Below are 20,611 nucleotides of genomic sequence, written 5' to 3' on the forward strand. Positions count from 1 at the left end.
ATCCGAAGGCACTCCTTCCACCACAACCCTCTGCTTTCCACAGGCAAGCCAACTCCTAATCCACACAGCCAAGCTTCCCTGGATCCCTTGGCCTCTGACCTTCTGAAGAAGCCTACCATGAGGTACCTTATCAAACGCTTTACTAAAATCCATATAGACCACATCCACTGCACTACCCTCATCAATCTTCCTCGTCACCTCCTCAAAGAACTCTATCAGACTTGTGAGGCACAAATCCATGCTGGCTGTCCCTAATCAGTCCATTATTCTCCAGGTGTTCATAGATCCTATCCCTTAGAATCCTTTCTAACAGCTTACCCACCACAGACGTAAGGCTCACCGGTCTGTAATTCCCTGGACTATCCCTACTACCTTTTTTGAACAAGGGGACAACATTCGTCACCCTCCAATCCTCTGGCACCATCCCCGTGGACAACGAGGACTCAAAGATCCTTACCAGCGGTTCAGCAATCTCCTCCCTAGCCTCTCGAAGCAGCCTGGGGAAAATCCCGTCAGGCCCCGGAGATTTATCCGTCTTGATATTATTTAACAACTTCAACACATCCTCTCTCTTGATATCTACAACCTCGAGAACATTACCCTTACCAGCACTCCCTTCCGCGTCATCAAGATGCCTCTCCTTGGTGAATACCAAAGAGAAGTATTCATTGAGAACTTCTCCCACTTCCGCCGCCTCCAGGCACATTCTCCCACTTTTGTCTTTAATCGGACCTACCTTTACCCTAGCCATCCTCCTACCCTTCACGTAGGAAATGGAGGGCATGGTTGCATGAGAACTGCTGAGAAAAAACATTATTGTACCTCACACACTAGTATTCTACACATAAAGCTTTTCTGAAGTTGAGAAATTATACATCTTCTCCTTTCCCTTTTAAACATCAATCTTTTATGCTGCAATCCTATATTTTAAGGCTAAACAGTATTTATGTAAAATACAGCAAAAGCAAATCAAATGAGTGACTGTACTCGCCATCACATGAAGTGCCAAATCTTCAAAGAGTTAATCAGCCTATAACTGCACTGCCCTTATATCTAAATGTAAATAAAAATATCTTTTTGCACTTATTTTACATAACACTTAAAATAAAATTCACTGTTTGAGCTTATTTTCATAAGAACAAAACAATCCTACATATGCCATGCATAGACTTTTATGCATAGCCTATTCTGGGCTAGGCTACCACTTACACTAAAATCACCCAATACTAAAGTGCAAAATTTTCTTGGATAGATGGGAGAAATTTTAAGAAACACAATTGGAACAAACTACCGCTTGTAAACACGTGAAGGACCTAGAGCAAGCTGCTGTGCTGTGGGCTGACGGGAGACAGCACATGAACAAAATCGCACTGGAACCCGGCACACCAAATTCAAATTTACACTTTTGAAAAGTTTTATGGAATTGCTAAATATTCTTCAAAAATTTCAAAAGTCCTCTGACAATCCAGAATTCCCTCAGTAAGGAATTAATTTGCTCAAGTCAGTGTAAGGCTTGAACATAAATCTTTTTCACTCAATGACAAGAATGCTTGCAAGCCCAGGGGGCATTTCAATCTTGACAAAAAGTTGATCTACCACACAGCCCCAAAATTTCTTTCTCCTCTTTCCAATTTTTCTGCTTTTCTCTCCTGAAGACTTCACTAGGTTCACTTGTTTCAGCAGCCAAGCCTTTCTCTCATTTATAAGCGGGTCTTTATCAGAAAGACATTGACCACAGGCTACTTGAGATCAATTCCCCCAAAGAATAATTTAAGACTTTTAAGTTCATTCTCATGGGCTTGATAATTGTACAGTACAATGCTATGTGTATACAGCAGTGCCTGAAAGGATGGGAGAGGCAGAAATCCTCAGCACATTGATAAAGTACTTAGATGTCTTCTTGAAAAGCTGTGACCTGCAGGGCCTGGTCCAAATTCTGGAAGGTGGGCTTGGGTTGACCAGCTCCTTTCACACCAGCTTGAACACAATGGGCAAAATGGTCTCATGTTGGAAGGTGTCCTTGATTCTAGTATTCATGGTGTCCACACACACACTTTCCATCCACAATCTTGGACAATGATCATAAATTTTCTTAGAGCATGGGCACTGTGAAATTTCTAAAGAAGATAGAACAAGCATCTGGCAGTTTCAGTCTAAGTGACTGAATTCCAGTATGTACTGCATTTTGTGATGTTTTCTTTAAGAATGAGAATGTTCAGGGTTATGGAAGTCAGGACATATTTAAAATCTGTCAATTTCTTTGAGACTATCAGATGAATCAAAACCCTCTCAAAAAGGAGCTTTCCACACCTGTAGAATCGGACAGTAATACCCTCAGATTCCTCAGATCAGTTTTTTTCATCTTAATCCCATTAAGGGCAGAGAATATTGCTTTCCATAATAATATCTTCTGACATGGTTGCACTCAATACCTCATAAGCCACCACTGCCAGGAAGCAGCATGGCGAAAAAAATCTGAGTAAAGTGCTAATATCAGCAAGAGGTTTCAAGGAGGTCATCATCTACTGGGATTCCAAGGGAATACTTAAGAGTCCCTAAGCCTGAAACTCTTGGAAGAATGTCAGTATTTTCAGAGATCCTTCATTTACCATATACCAGTCTGAAAAATAGTACCTTACAAATATCAACACTAAAGTATATAATTTTATTTTACTTTTCTTTTTAATCCAGGTATCTATCATACATGAGCAGTTTTAACAGCCTCAGTGCAACATTGTATACCCTCTCTTCAGTCACATAACATATTGCCAAGGTCTCGGTACTCTTTATCTATCATTTTAACATTATATGCTCACATACCCTCTACCCTCTCAAAGGTGAGCAGCACATCACACACATGCTCAGGATAGTCAGTGGTACATTGTACTGCTCGATGCAAAGCCTTCCTGCAGTGCTGGGGGTCACCATGAGCTCTGTAACAAAATGACATGCAAATAAAAAATACAGCAAATTGCTTCTTAACATTGTCGGGTACAGATATAAAGGGTGACAACTATAGCACTTCTGATGGAATCCACAGATCCAATAATACTGAATTTGGTTCAAATACACGTTCTCCAATCTCAGAACTATGATCCCCATCACAGTTCTGAGATTCTATCCCTTTGGTGAGAATGATTTTTAACAATACGTCTTATTTTTAATAGCTCGTTCTTCATTCTACTTTATTAATTCTTTATTAACCTTGACTGCTCCCAAGGTATTTTATTTTATCTCTACATGTTATCTGACTTTTACTCTCATTTTTAAAAAATATTTTCTTTCTACTATCCCCAACTAACACGTCCAGTCTTTTTTTTTAACTTTTTACTCATCTCTTTTACTGGATTAGAATCTTTTCCAAGGTCCCCTTTATCCTTTCTGCTAGGTCTGGTTTTCACACAGTTCAGATGCAATAGCATGCGAAGGATGGACATCTGGACAGAATTATAAAAGAATCCCAATGCCAGTGCACATCAGCAACAGCTGTATCCTTCAGGAGAGGATGGAAATTAATTAAATCAAATAAAAATAAATTGCTGCTTGATAAGGCTAATATTCTTACCGCTCCAAATTGAAATACTCCAGCCACATGTTGGCATACTTTGCATTTCCTTTGGTCATGATTCTATCCCAGAGTTCCCGAGCTTTCTGCATGTTTTTACAAAGTCTTGCCTACAAAAAATTAAAATAAAAGAGACAAGCAATAATCATAATACAGTTCAACTCCCAGTGATCAAGCACATACTATAAACCCTCATCTCTAATACTGCAGAGGAGACAAGTCATTCTTAGCGCAGAACAGTTAACCTTACTATCAGGAATTATATGATGCAAACCAGACTTTCTCACTAATTTCTAGACATGTAGAGGGCACATTTCCTCTGTACCCAGGAACATATAATGCAGCTTTATCCTCAGTGACACACAGTGCAAGACATATTTCTCTATATTCTTACATTACCAGTGTCCTCTCCATCAACCCACCTCCAATATTTTTCATAGCAACACAAAGGTCTAACATATCAAGAAATCCTTTTTGCAACTTACACATAGAACCAGTGGATGAAGTCAGTAACTAGGTTGGTAATAATGAGAATTTTGAATGTACAGATAACAAAAAAGTTAGATAATTTGTGTCCTTGTTGATTCTTCAAGAAACTTTGTTAATTATTTGAGGAGTTTTTAGTTTGGCTGGAATATTCAAATTACTGTCAGCTTGGAATGTTCAGAGATAAATGAGGTTATACAAGTTCAACAGCTGCCAAAGCTCAAAGTGAAAAGAAGGTTGAATGTAAAGGTGAAGGTTTACTATAAGACAAAAGATTTGTTCTAGATATTTTTCTTTTGGGAAACTGGTCTAGTACATTTACTATACACTTACAAGTTCATTTGACTGCTATGCTCTGAAACATGACTGACATTCTGATAATTTTTAAAGAAGTGAGAAAAATCCTTTGCAACAGATCCAGTAGAGGTCCAGTAGCCAAAGGCATTTTTACAGAAAAATTATGTTTATCACACTAGATATACTAACAGGACTAATGAAGGTAATTGTGATATTGTGAATGGATAGAACCCATCTTATCAGTTCATCTAAAGAAAAAATGTTAAGAAGATTCAAAATGTTTGCACTTTTGGGAAGAAGCTGCCTTATCGATGTTTCAGCTCCTGATATAACATGGAACACAAGTCCTTCGTATGTAAACGTCTGTAAAATATTTGAACAAGTATGGCCATGCAAATAAATGACAAAACAAACAGACCCTGTTTGCATATATTCAAACCCAAGGTAACAAGACTGACTTCCAAGAACAATCTACAAATATTTCTACGGATGATTCACCTTTGTCACTGGGACCAGAATAAGAGCAACTCACTAAAATCTCACAGATTTGAGGAGCAGCAAAATATGGGGTGGATGTGCATTGTAAGTAAGCAGTCTTGTAGAAAGAAGACAACTTTTAGCACAAGCAACCTGACAGATGAGTGAAAATAGAAGATATATAAAATTCGTTATGGGCTAAGATCCTTGTGCAGCTGGTACTGACACATATGGAATTAAGTAGATGGAAACAACTTTCTAACACTGCAATCCGGTTATTGACGGATATCGTTTCTGTCCTAATGCCACACAGAAATCACCAACTCTCTGGCAAGACAACTGAAACCCAGAAGGATCTTTCAGATATACTGCATAAAATGGTTGACTTTCACTCATACACAAAGATTTTAAAGATTAACTAATAATAGATACTAAAAGTAAAAAGGAAATCCAGATCAAAGTATTTCATATACCAGAAAATTGATATCTTGAAAAAGTAACTTGAAATGGTCATTTAAGCAACACAATGAATAGATGAATAAGAGACTGCTGGGAATTTGTCTGTAACATACTTTACTGCCTATAACACAGATTTCCCATTCTCTCAATTGTTTCCAGAGGATAAAACAAATATTGACAAACCAGAATTAATTCAGAAATCATTTAGCTGCCTTTATGAAGGATTCCAAAGAAAGTAGATATACCACAATGTATCACTGTGACATTCTCAAAAAAGGCACATGTGGACAAATGCTTTGCATTTCTTCTTTATAATTAAACTTACGTGTTCCAGGGTTGTTTCACTGGCTTCTCAATTGCTTTTTTTATTGTTTGGCATATTTTCTCAAAATCCCCCAGATTCTACTTGTACCCTTACCTCAATTCTTGCCCAATTCTGTAAAATTGTACACGAGGGGTCCCCACTCTCACTGAATCCTGCAGGAAGTCCAGAAGTTACTTCAGTTTTAATTGGTCACAAATCAAAATATTGTGTAAAAGACTGAAAATAATTCCTCTAAAGAAAACATTGAATTACTTCTCAAACTAAGGAAAAATACTGAATGAAATTACCAACCCAACCAACCTCATCCTGAGTGTTACTATTAGACTACGTATAGGTAGCAGCTGGTCAAATATCACCTTAAGTATATAGTGGACAAAATCAATTTGTTTAACTGAAAGGATGAGGGTGTCCACAATTAATTAGTGCTGAAATGTGACATACATAATTAATATATTTACCAAAAGTGAAGCAGAACATCATTCATTGAGCAAGGAACTTGTGCTGCAGTGCTTAATAATAGAGTACATCTGTAATAAATACTCTACAAAGAGATAGTGACCTACAACAATCTATTTTTCCTATTAATCAGTAATCAAATGAGCACAACTCTCTCTCAAAGCTTTTCTAATAATTGAAACTTATCTGTTCCTCGAAATAGAAGCAAAATAATCTAAGCTATTAGATGTGGTTCAGGGTTGAGTTTTGAGCCAAAATAACCTCTATGGTCTAGTGATCCTTGGCAGCAATATGCTTTTAAAATGTTGTTCCAGTAAACAGTAAGAGCAGGTACAGGTTAGTGAAATCAAAAGATTGGTTAAAATAGTTCTAATAATCAATAAATATTCACCAAAGATCATAATAGTAACATTCCAACCAATTTCTGTTGTTTTCCTAAAACCTTATAAGATGCCAAAGCTAGTATAACAGAGGCGCCTGATAAAGGGAACAGAAGGCCTCTAGGGATATTAGGGCCTCAATGTGATATGTTTAGAAAATTGACCATCATTATATAATACAGAAGTTTCAGTACAAGAGGAAGTAATTTGGCCATCCATGCTCATGATAGTTTAGCCACTGGAGATAATTATTTTATTTACCTTCACATTTATTTCAAGTTTATCTAATTTGAGCACTGGTGAAACTTAACTAGTGCTCAATTATGTATTCACTGGGTACTGAAGGGCTTTTGCAAAATTGGTAATATGGTGCTTATATTCAGAAAGGTAACAATTTTGACACAGAGCTACAGACCCATTAACTCAACATCTGTAACAAATAAATCAATTTCCAAAAAGCATACCAGGTAAATGAGAAAATGGTAGGAATCAAATGTGCTCATGACTTAATGGTCAGAACAATAAATCACTGTGAGACACAGCTACAGTGAAACAGCCAGCAATTTTTTTTTAAATAATAAAGGACAAACATACGTTGCTCTATATCCTGTTTCAAGTAATCCACGCCACGACTGTAAGCTGATCTGAGCTCCTCCAATTCTTTACTGGAATCTATTCAAATAAAATGACAAAGAATTAGCTGGAAATTAAACCTCCACCAGGAACAGAGGGGTCAAGAGACTTTATCAACGAAGTAAGAGCTTGGTTTCATTGGTGAAGGTAATCAGTACATCCACATGTCCAGCTATCTAACTTTGCCTGCACTAACTAAGAAGAGTTTAATTGTTCAATTCTTGGTCCTCAATCACTCATATCTTCCAAATGCTGCTGTGAGAACTGGTTCACTCTAAGTATAGCATACAGTTATTCAGCAGCAGACAGAAGACACATACAGTATTGTATATTTCATTTCACACATTATGCTCTCTCTCTCTCTCTCTCTCGTGCTCATGGCAGGTAATTAATAGCTGTGGCACTTTGGCAGAAGGGCCCTAAAAGTTCACATCTGAGAGAGTCTAAAGGAACATCATATGATCATATAAATGCCATTTGGATCACACTGCTAGCTGCTATTTTTCTACTCTTATAAATAACTCTTGTTACTCTTTACTCTCACTTTGTTCACTGTATTACACTTTCAAATTTGCCATGAGCAAACCTTCCTCAAGTTGTTTATGCGTGACCATTAGATTACCCATGACATTCACTCTGCCCATCTTTCCTTCATAAAAGGTCCTCAAATACTCTGTGCCACTCAGTTCCACACCCAACATAAGACAATCAGATCCTTCAAGTTTCTCTCCAGCTACAAGCTTGACACTACGCTTTGAAATTATCAACAATATTCAATCTCTGCAAGGTATTCGACCTACACCTTCTCTACATTATCTTGTCAGTTTTAGCTCCATGGATCGCACTGATTTGCTTCCATTTCTACTTGCCTTAAAGCAAGAAGGAATCTGAAAAAGAAGTGCTTGCAACCAACCCCCTCCTCTGCATCCACAACTCCAAGGTCCTGCAGGATTCTGTCATGGTCCATTCTTTTTCCTCATCTGCTACTTGTGTAACATCACCCAGTCTGAGCGTCAGTTTCCACAGAATGCTGATGGCACCCTACTCTACAGTCACACTGGTTTCCTCAAACTACAACTGCCTGGTTATTGTCCAGTTGCTTGCCTAACACTAAATCACGACTGAGCCCAAACTGTCTCCAAATAAATAACAGGGCGACTAAAGACTTTGTTTTTGTCCTGACCTAAATCTCTATTCCTTTAGCACAAATTCCACAGATGCTTTCTCATGCTGACCCACACTGCACGTAACCTCAGACTTTTAAACCTCTCATTTTATTTATTAACAATGCTGCCGCTTTTAAGTTCAAAATTACACCTACGTCTCCCCTTAAGTCACCCTACTGATTCCATGACATTTATGTTTTCTCCCTGATGTTCCTTCAGATGGCCAAATCATATCACCTACGGTGGCTTTGACTCTCTAACCATCTCGTACAAGTCCTCAATATATACTATGCTTTCAAATCCCAGTGTCATTCCTGCCATAATCTAGTTGTACCTGACTTTCATTAAACAACTTTTCATCCTTGACAACTTCAACTTGCATATAAATTTGCCTTTCCCATAGAATTTCTCCAATATTATATATTATTCAAAAAGTGAACTTGCCTCAAACCAGGTACAACTGCCAGGGAAACAAGTTAACATATTTTACAGATACAAGAGATTGTGGATGCTGGAATCTGAAGCAAAAATACAAACTGCTTCCTCCAGCTTTTTGCTGACAGAATTTACACTTTGCCATTCGATATCTTCATCATGATAAGGCCAAAAACACAAACTCTCACTTCTATGGTATACCTTGGCTAAAATTGACTCTGCGCCTCAGGTAGTCGAGAAACGCCTGCCAGAGCTCCACGTAGTCTGTAGCCTGGATGAACCCAGCATTCAATGCCTTTTCAAAAGTATCTACCAATTATAATAAAAACATAGTAGTCAGTTGCACTGAAATAATGTTCTACATTATAGTATTTAATGATTACTGTAAAATATTCTAAAATGTATTACCAACTTCCAATTTTCCAATCACCCATCTCACCTTCAGAAAACGTATGAAATAATCATCCCAGTAACACCCATTGCTACATCAGCTGCACTTCCTCACAACCGCCAATCCAATAAGGAGCCTATTCAATTTTCCCAGTTTCTCAGTCTCCATCATACCTATTTTGATAATGCCACCTTCCATACCATTGATTCTGACAACTTTCTTTTTTCTCAACCAAGGATTCCCTTTTACCTAGTCCATTTCTGCTCAACAGGGTCCCATATACCCATTAACGATTTACTATCTTAAAGAACAGCACCAAATCTTATGAGATGCCTTGAGACAAACTCATTGTTGAGTTCTTCAATTTCAGATCATATCTCCCATCTTTTAGGAGAGCACTTCCCCTACAGTCTTTTCTTATAGTCCTTTACTTATCCCCCTACCATTCCCATTTGCCTTACCTCATCTTCTCTTTTATCATTTAATCTCTCTTTTTTTTTGTTCATTCCTCTCCACCCAGCTTTCCCGGCTTCTGAATAAAATATAATACATTTCTTTTCTAATTCTAATAATATAAAACAGGAACTTTGCTTTTTTCACCATAAAATGTTATTTGATTTGTTAAGTATCTACAGCATTTTTCTTTTACTTACAGTATCAATAATATCTTACTCTGTGCACAATTCTGTCAAACTAAAAATACAATTGTGCTCAAAATTCTTCATCATTAAGTAGCTGGCAAACCCAACCACAAGGTGATATTTCAAAAATATAAGATGCTGAAAGTACTGGCTGCTGAGAGAGTGGCCTTTCTTTTCCAACTCCTCAAAGCTTCCTAATTTAGGAGTGGGATGAACATTGTCCACTTGTCTGGATAAATGCAGTTCCTATAATAGTTCAAATCATCCCAGACAAAACAGCCGACATGACTAGAACCCCCCAACAACATTATACATTCACACTCCATTATCAACGCACCTGGGCTGTCAAATGAGAGCAGCAAACTTGTTAATGCTTCTTCATCAGCATCTCCCAAATCTTTAACTTCCACCACCAAGGGCAAGGGCTACATAGGAAAACTACAGTGTGGAAAATCCCACCACTCCCACTGAATTCCACCCCGTGAGAGGCGTGCACCATCCTGACTTGGATATTTATCACTATTTCTTCAAATGTGCTGTATCTAAGTCCTGGAACTCCATACACAACAAGAGTGTGGGAGCACACAGGCAGAAGCAGTTCAAGAAAAAGGAAACACCATCAACTTCTCAAAGGCAAATAGAGATGAGCATTTAATGCTTACCAGCAACCCCCATATAACATGGATTTTTTTAAATGTGCGTTTGCTAAGTATCCATGTTACCTGTTATGATCTTGTGTTCAACTTGGTGTCGCTCCAGTGCCAGAAGATACCTTTTCCACAATCCAACTATCCAAGGGCAATTTCGAACAGCTCGCTCATGTGCGGATAGAACCAAATCTTTAATCTTCAGTTGCCTGTCCTAGAATGGTATTGAGGGCAGGGCAGAAAAATGGACATCAGTAACAAGGAAGAAACAAAGATAATTCATCCTAAAACTCTGTTTTCAAAGCATATTATTTACTGTTTTACAGACATGAACACAATCCACCTCAATGAGTCTGTGACGAACGAGGAAACAAAGCTTTGAGAATCAGATCATAAAGCAAAATGGGCCCTAGGAAGCACTGCCCTGTCCAACTAAAAGTGGATCAACTAGAGAAGCAGTGAAATGGTGTGGGCAGGAAAGGAGAGCATTGCATACTGGGCCTTTAAAAGTAGATCAGAGAAGGGGTGTGAATAACATCAAACAAAAAATTAGATCATGCAAGAGGAGGGAGCTGTGTAAATTAAACAAATAAAAAGGACTTGGGAATGAGCTTCTGTACATTCTGCAACTAATGCTGGATGGAGAAGCTCAATCCAATGAAGTTCCAATTAAAAGTGAATCAAGGAATTTTGTGGTCAAAATAAATTCAGATACTCAGTTGTGATGAGTTTCATAAGGGAGAGCAGATGCAATAACAACTTTTCTATGCATAAAATGAAGCACTAAACAGTTTAGTCTAAAACTGCCATATTTGTACATATTAAACCATAGTATACTACTGTCCTTAAATTCTTTAGGTTAATTAGAGTAGACAGCATAGCATAATTGTACAATTCACAGAGCCACAAGATACTTACAGAACCAGAAGACCACGCAGCCCATCTTAATTCATCAATGCAAAAACAAATAACATCGAAGATCCTAAAGTGTTTTACAATTTACCAAAAAATATTCATAACAAAGCCACATAAGGAAAATTTGGGTACGTGACAAAACATTAGTCAAAGAGGTAAGTGTAAAAGATTGTCTTAAAACTGGAAAAAGAAGTAGAGGCAGAGAGGTTTAAGAAAGGAATTCTAGAGCTTAGGGCCATGGTAACAGTAGGGACAGTTGCCAACGGTGAAAGAATTACATTCAGGAAATAACCAAGAGGCAAGAACTAGAGGAACACAGATAATTTTGTGGTCGAAGGAGATGGGGAATGCCAGGCCATTTAGAGATTTGAAAACAAGAATGAAAATTTTATCTGTCAGCTAGGTCAGCAAGCACAGTGTTGAATAGCAAACAGCAATTGATGCAAGTTAAGGTACTGGTGGCAGAATTTTGGATAATGTCAAGTTCAGAAAGAGAAGTCAACCAGGAAGCCACTGGAATTATCAAGTAACGAGGCAACAAAGGCACGAATGAAGGTATAAACAGTACATATGCTAAGGCAGCTGATTATGGTTGAGGGGTGATCTTAAGGGTCGTAGTGGCCATTAGGTGATATTACAGATCTACAAATAGGCAATTTAAGTGCATGCATGGCCATGTGGTCTAAAGCTCATTTCGGGAGTTCTACCAGTTTCTTGCCCTATGATTATCTTATAACTTAAAATTGTTTTGATGAAGGCTAACAAAAATGCTCTTAAGCAATCAGCCTTATCACCTTTTCCTTACCAAATACAGAGTGAAGCGTGCCCAAAGGTCTGGCACTAAACAGTTCTCAGATAGTGCCCGTTCAAAGGTGATCTGAATCCTTGCTGGGTCCCCCTCCTTCATCTCAAAGTCAATGTAAGCTTGATACTCTGCCAGTTTTGGAGGATCTGCTACCAACTGCAATAGAATAAGCAAAAATTATTTGGAAAATTTGTCCTTATTTCCTTTTACCTCTTCCCTTCCCAAACAGTACTTCCAGATGAAGCAGCAATCTACTTGCACTTCTTCCAATCTAGTGTTCTGAGTTTGGCTGTCATAATGTGGGCTCCTCTACACTGGACATGACAAATCCAGATTGAGTGACTGCTTTGCAGAGCACCTCCATTCAGTCTGTGGGACAACCCTGAGCTTTCAGCTGCCTGCCACCTATTCTCCATCCCACTCCCACCCTGACCTCTGGCTGTGGCTTCCTGCACTGTTATAACGAGGCCTAACACAAGCCTGAGGAACAGTACTTCACCCTCCATCTCAGTACATTGAAGTCTTCCAGACAATATTGAATTCACCAGTTTCAGGTAACTCGTATTTCCCTATTTGTATTAGGACTGGCCAGTAAGTTATCCATCTCTAATATTGACTATCTACTAGATAGCCTGACCTGCCTCCTATCACCTGCAGCTCTGCACATCACAGCTTTTATATATTTGTTTTTTTTTCTCTAACTGCCCTGATTCACCTTTCAATTTGATGGCTTCATCAATAGCTTATTACCATGGCAACCCTGTCTTTATTCCGTCAAAGATATTCCCTCTGTTCTATCTATCCATCCATCCCCTAAACCCATGCAATTTAAAACTCCATTTCCCCACTTCTGACAAAGGGTCTTCAAACTGAAGATTAACTTTTTCTCTTTCCACAGATGCAGCCTGGCCTGCTGAGTGTTTCCAGCATTCCAGTTTTGTTTTCATTTATGATCATCCCAATTGTTTCAAAAGCAAGATGTATTTTGTTACAAACAATTCATCAATGCTCGTCACATGCCAGCAGTAATCACATTTATATGCATATCATTTCATTCCCCAAATTATCGACCATTTCACAACAGTATTGTTAAGTAAACCTACAATAAAGCTGGAATCATGGGAATAAAAGTATCAGAAAATCAATTTGCAAATTAAAACAGAAAATCAAATGAGTGCAATGGGAACAATAAGAAATCAAGTCCAGCTGTGTTTTTAAATCCTTCCCAGAAATACAAAAACAAATGAACCAGGTAATTTTATCCCAACTCCCAAAGTAAAAAGAAAATGGGGAGGTAATTCAATCTTGCAATCGTCACAGGCTAATCTTAACAGGCCTTGAAGCGATGCATAAATCCACTCAGATAGGTGACGTTCAAGAATTTTCTACCTGAGAAACAGCAGAGAAATAGCCCATGCCATGATTTACATTATTGAATCTCTAATATTCACAAATTTAATAAGTAAACTAAGTCAACCCCTAGAACACAGGGAGTTAGGCTACTTATCTCCTGATAAATCAGTCATAATTCATTAAGGTCATGACTGATTTATGATCCAATTCCATATTTTTCCCACATTTGGTTAACCATAATATCTCAAGTTTGGGTTTCAAATTCACAGTTAATCTAGCATCAATTGCTATTTGTGGAAGAGTGTTTGAAATTTCTTCCATCCTCTGCATTTGGATGAGTTTCCTAACATCACTCCTAAGAGGCTTAGTTCTCATTTTCAGATAACACCCTGTAGTCCCAGATTCCCCAATCAGTGAAAAATTCAACTTTATAGTTTCCTTTAATATTTTGGAAACTTCAACCAATCATCTCTATTTCAGGGAATACATGCTGGTTTGTGTCATAATTTAACACTTTGGATCCAGGTAACATTCTGGTAAATTTATGCTGCACTCCCTCCAAGTAACCCTTCTTAAGATGAGGTTGCTTGAGCTGCTGAACACTTCTCCAGAGGACCTTATACAGCCGTAGAATAACTTGTAGTCACTTGCACTCCATTCTCCTTAGGTTAAACGGCCTTCTTGATGAAAAAAATGTCACGGACAGGTACAGAAAATAATCAATGCACAGATACCCACCGCCACCTGTGTCTCCACCTCTCCCTTACCCCCACCAGATCTCTGGATTGCTTAAAGCTTTTCACCATTTATAAAATACTCAGTTTCATCTCATTTATGTAAACTTACATCTACCTACATTAAAATCCAGTTACCACCATTTTGCCCATTCACTTAAAGTATTACACTCACTATAATTTATTCCTTCCAAGTATATCACTTAAAATGCTACCAATCTTTATGTCATCACCAAAATTAGATATACAACTTTCTATGCGTCACCTTAGTAGGTTATAAATACTGTGATTAGTTGCTGCCCAACACAAGTCCTTCCAGGAGACCTTTACTTCAATCCTACCGATTTGACTACATGTCCATCATTCCTCCTGGCATTCTACCAAGTTCCTAGCCAGCCACATAATTTTTCTCTCAATTATGTATTCTTCAACTTTAAATAACAGTCTCTTCTAAAGGAATCTATCAAATGCCTTCTGGAAGTTCATATAAAACTAACATCAATAAGCATTCCTCTGGCAACTACTTTACATACTTCTTCCGAAAAATCAATCAAGTCTGTCAGCTATAAACCTATGCTACACTCACTGATCAGCTAAAAATATCTGTTCATTCACTTGATCCTTAATTACATACACCAGTAACATTAGGCTTATTGATCAAAAATCCCTTAGTCTACCTTGCTCACCTTGTTTAAATGGTGAAGTGACATCCACAATGTCCTAACCTAAAAGAATGGTTCCCAAATCAAGGACACTTTGGAAGATTATAATTAGGGGTATAGCGAAGTTCTTATCTCCTTCCTGTAAGGTCCTGGGAAGGAATAAAACAGAAATGCTGGAAGAACTCAGCCAGTCAAGCAGATCTGCAGTAAGAGAAAACAGTTAATTGGGTCAGGGACCCTTCCTCAGAACAGTTCTGAGGAAGGGTCCCTGACCTGAAACGTTAACTTGTTTCTCTTCAACAGAAGCTGCTCGACAAGTTGAGTTCTTCCAGCATTTATGTTTATGTTTCAGATTCCAGTATCTGCAGTTTTATTTGTTCTCCTGGGAAGGAATAAGTGCCTTGGGACCACTTCTACCACTTGTCAGAAGCAGCACTTGAACCTTGCCGGTCCTAGTTACTCATAAAATTGGGAGCCAAATGTTCTTCCAATCAAATATCATAAATGGAATGTCACCATTTTGCCAGAAAGATGTGGGCCTCCACCAGGTGTTGAAGTGACTCTAAACTCCATCCAATGCAAGCTTTCTTTAGTTTGATTATTTTGTATCAATTATATGTTAAAACAGAAATTTATTTTCTTTTGTAATAAATTTTGTACACATATTTACAATACAGAACTTAAAAACTAAGGTAACAGAGGTTCAATCCATACCAGGGCTTCTTCAAAGGGTTTGCGCTTTTCCATTTGCTGCAAGGCCTTCTTGTACAATTGTACCATTGATTCATTAGGCGCCTCATCAGCCCATGCCTCATATTCAGCATATGTGGATTCCATGTCTATTCAAAACATACATAGAGAGGATTAAGCAAGGATGAAATAAACATAGCTAATGCCTGTACACTTAGTAGTGGAATCTAAAATGCTCTATTTGTAAAGGTAAGATGCTAAACCTCTAAAAACAAAATTTACAGGTACTTAAAAGTTAAAAAAATTATTCATGGTCATGGACACAGTGAGGTGGATGGTGAAACTAAGGACAATTCCTTTTCCAAAATAGCCACCACAGGCACAACAAACTGAATCACCTTCTTGTGCTGTCTGCCTCTGATTTAATAAATTTAGAATAACTAATTTGCATTTTACTGAACCTCTTTCAATTATTAAAGCACAACAATCTAGGACCCAGCCAGATGCATTGACAACAGTTCAGCATTACAGCTAAAAAGATCACTGAAGTTCTTTGCAGAGCTCTAGTAATACGAATGCTTTATTATGGCAGCAAAATAAAATACAAATGGTCAGGGCTGCCTTTTACTGGCAGTTACAGTACCTGGCAGTCTTCATGGAATGGTAGACTTCTAGGATGCAAGATTTTATAGCCTAGGTTGCAGGAGCTTTATTTTAAACAAAGCCAACTCATTACAGGAGGATAGGCCAGCACACTGATTATGCCATTCGTGAAAGGTGGGAATACAGATGGCACAAGATTAGTTAGTTTTGACAATGGCTAATCAACTTGTTGATTAAACATTAGGGAGTCTGCACTTACACGTTTCACATTGTACGTTGGAAGCAGAATCCTCTTCTCATCTTTGCTTATATTTTTAAAAGGATGGCATAGTGACACAGCAGTTAGCTCACAGCTACCTTCAATTCTGACCTCTGAGCTTGCACGTCCTCCTCATGAGCATGTGGGCCTCCATCAGGTGCTCCAGCTTCCTCACACATCCTAATGACATTTTGGTAGGTTAATTGGCTACTGTAAATTACCTACATTTACTAGCACTAAGGGGTAAATGGTGTAGGGAGTTGAGAGGTTGTGGGGCTGGTCTCCTTCTGTATTGTAGTAAGCAAGGTTGAGAGCTATAGCTGTCTGTATGATAGTGGGGACCGTCAGTCTCTTGTCTGTGAGCTATGTTCAGATGGGTCTTTCTGAATTACATCAGCCATGGTTCTCACCCTCTTTCAAATTTTATTCAGTATATCAAAATTCATGCTGTGATCTAATCTATATTCTCTTATGACAAACAGGATGGGATTGTGAATTGTGAGAAGGATGCAAAGAAGCTTCAAGGGGACAGCGGGATTAAGCAAGTGGGCAAAAACACACTTGATGCACTAATAATATGGATAAATACAATGTTATCCCCTTTAATAGGAAAAACAACAAGGCAGCATATTATTTAAATGGTGCTTGTTTGGGAAGATATGCAAACAGACTTGGGTGCTCAGTCACTAAAAGCAATACATGTACAGCAAGCAATTAAGTAGGATTGAGTACAGGAGCAAGGATGTTTTGCTGCAATTACGCAGGGCCTTGCTGAGACCACTCTTGGAATAGTCGGTGCAGATTTGGTCCCTTTCCCGAAGAACAATACTTCCCCTGGCTGGGGGATCTAGAACAAGGAGTCACAGTCCCAGGTTACGGGGCAAGAGATTTAGGGTTGAGAAGAAATGTCTTCATTCAGCAAGTTGTGGGAAGAAGAATTTGCTTCCACAGATGGCTACAGCGGACAAGTTGCTAAATAGAAATCGATGGATAAATTTCTAGATGCAAAAGAAATCAAGAGTTATGAAGACTGAGTGGGAATATGGTATTCAGAGTCAGGATCAACCATGATCATTTTGAATGGAGGACCAGGAGGGCCAAATAGTCCACTCCTGCTCCTATTTTATAAGTTTCTGGAATTTAAGTTCATGCTCCAAATATGAAAGATTTATAACTGCCTGTCTAGTAGGCACCCTACACAAAGCAAGTTCTGCCTGATGCACATATTTCCCAAGGATGCACATTTATCCACATGTAAACTAAAAGCACTTTACCAAGCAAAGGGACAGCCAGCTGCCTCTTGAAGAGTGCGTGTACTCGGTCAAGTTGTGCATTCATCAATTCCTGCTGTTCTGGAGCCAAAATGGTGCCAGGTAAGGGCTGTCAGAGGAGAAAAAAAACATTCATATAATTGAACTGACAATTACTGGATTTAAATATGAGGAATTTAATTGAACATTCCAGAATACTCCAGTCCTTAAATCATTTCAAATACCAATAAGGTATCTGAAATTTTACTTAAAATGGTATGACACTTCAGAATTTGACAGATTCAGAAGACTGTGCATTCTACTTGTGATATATGGTCCGTTCAAAGCCATAATCAATGCTCTTTCCTCAAAAAAAATATTCATGCTAAAACACTCCTTGTGTTTTAGTATGAATCCCCTTGATCTTATGCAGATAAAGGCAAGTATGAACAGGACGACATATCACAGGATTATTTACAGATCTCAGTAACAATTATCAATCTAAAGCTCAACTATTATTGCTCATTTTAATACTGTTCACTCTAAATCCACAAGTTCACATCAACTGTGCATTGCACTGGAAGCGTAAGGACAAACAGCCAATCATTACTATGTCTGTACTTCTGTTTAAAAGTCCTATTTTCTGACATTGGCCAAGTCTTCAGTGTGGATGATGAGCAGCAAGCTTGTGCTAATGCCTGGACAAAATTCTACTCTCAATTCTTCACTAAAGGAAAATTAAAAACTATCTCGCTGATAAAATTAATGAAACAAATCAATTAACTATTGTGAAATCAAGACTGAATTAATGCCTTAAACCAGAGAACACTATTTCATCCATGAAAATTGGGTTCATGTCTCATGCATAGATTTCAAGTATCCTTTCTATCAGCTATAAAATGAGTTAGGGCAACTTCACTTTCTAAACAACCAAACACAAATTAACCAATAGTTTGGCACTAATTTCTTGTGTTTGAGCTGGACTGACATCACACCCACCAAACGGGGCTCTGAGCAATGTGCATACAGTGGAGGAAGATGAGGTATGAGGTTAAACAGGCATGAATTGACTATAAAAAGCTAAAACCGAACTTACCATTCCATATATTCTGCATTGCTAGCTAATTACTTTTAGCTGGTTTGCGTCTACCTCCATGAAAAAGACCACGAAAACAGCTTCTGATGTATTAATCTTGAGTTATATTTGCTTACCTGTAGAGTTCCTAAAATAGCATTTTCAAATTCTCTAAAGGCTTCCCAGATTGCTAGTCCTTTTGTCATATGTAATCCAACAGCAGTTAAAGCTCGATCAAATATCTCACGAGCTCGCTCGATACCACCCTGCAAGCCAATCCCACCGATAGAGTACTGTGCATATTCCAGCCATATCTCAGGACCTGTATTTAAAATGTATTTATTAATAGTAATGTATATTAAAACAGACCAAGGAATAGCATATGCATTTTTATAGCCAACTCTTGGTAAATACTAGCCATTTACAACAAAGGAATTATTCCATTAAACTCAATTCACATATAAATTCTGGCTTCTTGCTTACATATGGTTGGAATGCCCCCTGCAGACAGAGCACTGTTTTTGACTCTAAAACATCACATAGAACAAAGTGTGGTCTTCTGTGACATACCCGACAACCTCTTCACCACTGATTCTACCGTGGAACAATGTGCCCATAAATCTCACATAGCTCCTAAAATTATGTTGTGGGCTAATTGTTCAAAAAAGCTTCATATGTTTTTAGTAGCAGTACGATTTAAAACATGCTAACACTACAGAAAGGAACTGTAGAAAGAGCACTAAACTTCTGTGCACTGATATCCTGTGATATTATTTCAGAACCTAAGTCTAAGTGATGAGCAAACTCATCACCAAACTCTGAGACCTGGGACTCAACACCCCCCTTTGCAAATGGATCCTTGACTTCCTGACCAACAGACCGCAATCGGCAAGGATAGGGAGCAACACCCCCAGCACGATTATTCTCAACACTGGTGCCCCAGAAGGCTGCATCCTCAGCCCCCTACTCTGCTCCCTATACACTCATGACTATGTGGCCAGATTCTGCTCCAATTACTTCTACAAGTTTGCAGAGAATACCACTGTAGTGGGCTGGATCTCAAATAACGATGAGTCAGAGTACAGGAAGGAGATAGAGAGCTTAGTGACATGGTGTCATGAAAACAACCTCTCCCTCAATGTCAGTAAAACAAAAGAGCCAGTCATTGACTTCAAGAAGGGGGTGGTGCACATGCACCTGTCTACATCAACAGTGCTGAAGTCAAGAGGATTGAGAGTTGCAAGTTCCTAGGAGTGAACATCACCAATAGCCTGTCTTGGTCCAACAACAGCCAAGAAAGATTACCAGCACCTCTACTTCCTCAAGAGGATAAAGAAATTTGGCATGTCCCCTTTGACCCTCACCAACTTTTATTGATGCACCAATAGAAAGCATCCTATCTGGATGCATCATGGCTTCGTATGGCAACTGCTCTGCCCAAGGCCGCAAGAAATTGCAGAGAGTTGTGGACACAGCTCAGCACACCACAGAAACCAGCCTCCCCTCCACGGATTCTCCATTTCTCGCTGCCTTGGTAAAGCAGCCAGCATAAAGATCCCACCCACCCTGGATATTCTCTCTTCTCCCCTCTCCTATTGGGCAGGATATACAAAAGCCTGCAAGCACATACCACAAGGCTCAAGAACAGCTTCTATCCCGCTATTATGAGACTCTTGAATGGTTCCCTAGTATAAGATGGACTCTTGACCTCACAATCTACCTCGTCATGTTATAACCTTGCACCTTACTGTCTACCTGCACTGCACTTTCTCTGTAGCTGTGACACTTTACTCTGCATTCTGTGTTGTTTTACCCTGTATTACCTCAATGCACTGTGTAATGAATTGATCTGTATGTACGGTATGCAAGACAAGTTTTTCACTGTACATGTGACAATAATAAACCAA

The 20,611-nt window shown here is 38.6% G+C and overlaps 1 protein-coding gene across 1 annotated transcript in view; it reads right to left on the reverse strand.

Moving 5' to 3' along the window:
* The window catches only part of sart3 (spliceosome associated factor 3, U4/U6 recycling protein), a 40,480-nt gene that overhangs the window by 15,536 nt on the left and 4,333 nt on the right, over positions 1–20,611 (reverse strand). The window contains exons 4-13 of the mRNA XM_052032025.1: positions 18,842–19,026; positions 17,654–17,759; positions 15,542–15,666; positions 12,079–12,234; positions 10,434–10,572; positions 8,881–8,988; positions 7,040–7,117; positions 5,703–5,761; positions 3,566–3,675; positions 2,821–2,933 (exon numbers count right to left, since the gene is read on the reverse strand). Coding sequence (XP_051887985.1) covers positions 2,821–2,933; positions 3,566–3,675; positions 5,703–5,761; positions 7,040–7,117; positions 8,881–8,988; positions 10,434–10,572; positions 12,079–12,234; positions 15,542–15,666; positions 17,654–17,759; positions 18,842–19,026 — 1,179 coding nt within the window. The remainder of the gene's footprint in view (positions 1–2,820; positions 2,934–3,565; positions 3,676–5,702; positions 5,762–7,039; positions 7,118–8,880; positions 8,989–10,433; positions 10,573–12,078; positions 12,235–15,541; positions 15,667–17,653; positions 17,760–18,841; positions 19,027–20,611) is intronic.

The sequence above is a fragment of the Pristis pectinata genome, chromosome 17 (assembly GCF_009764475.1).
Source record: "Pristis pectinata isolate sPriPec2 chromosome 17, sPriPec2.1.pri, whole genome shotgun sequence".
In the NCBI taxonomy this organism is placed as follows: domain Eukaryota; kingdom Metazoa; phylum Chordata; class Chondrichthyes; order Rhinopristiformes; family Pristidae; genus Pristis; species Pristis pectinata.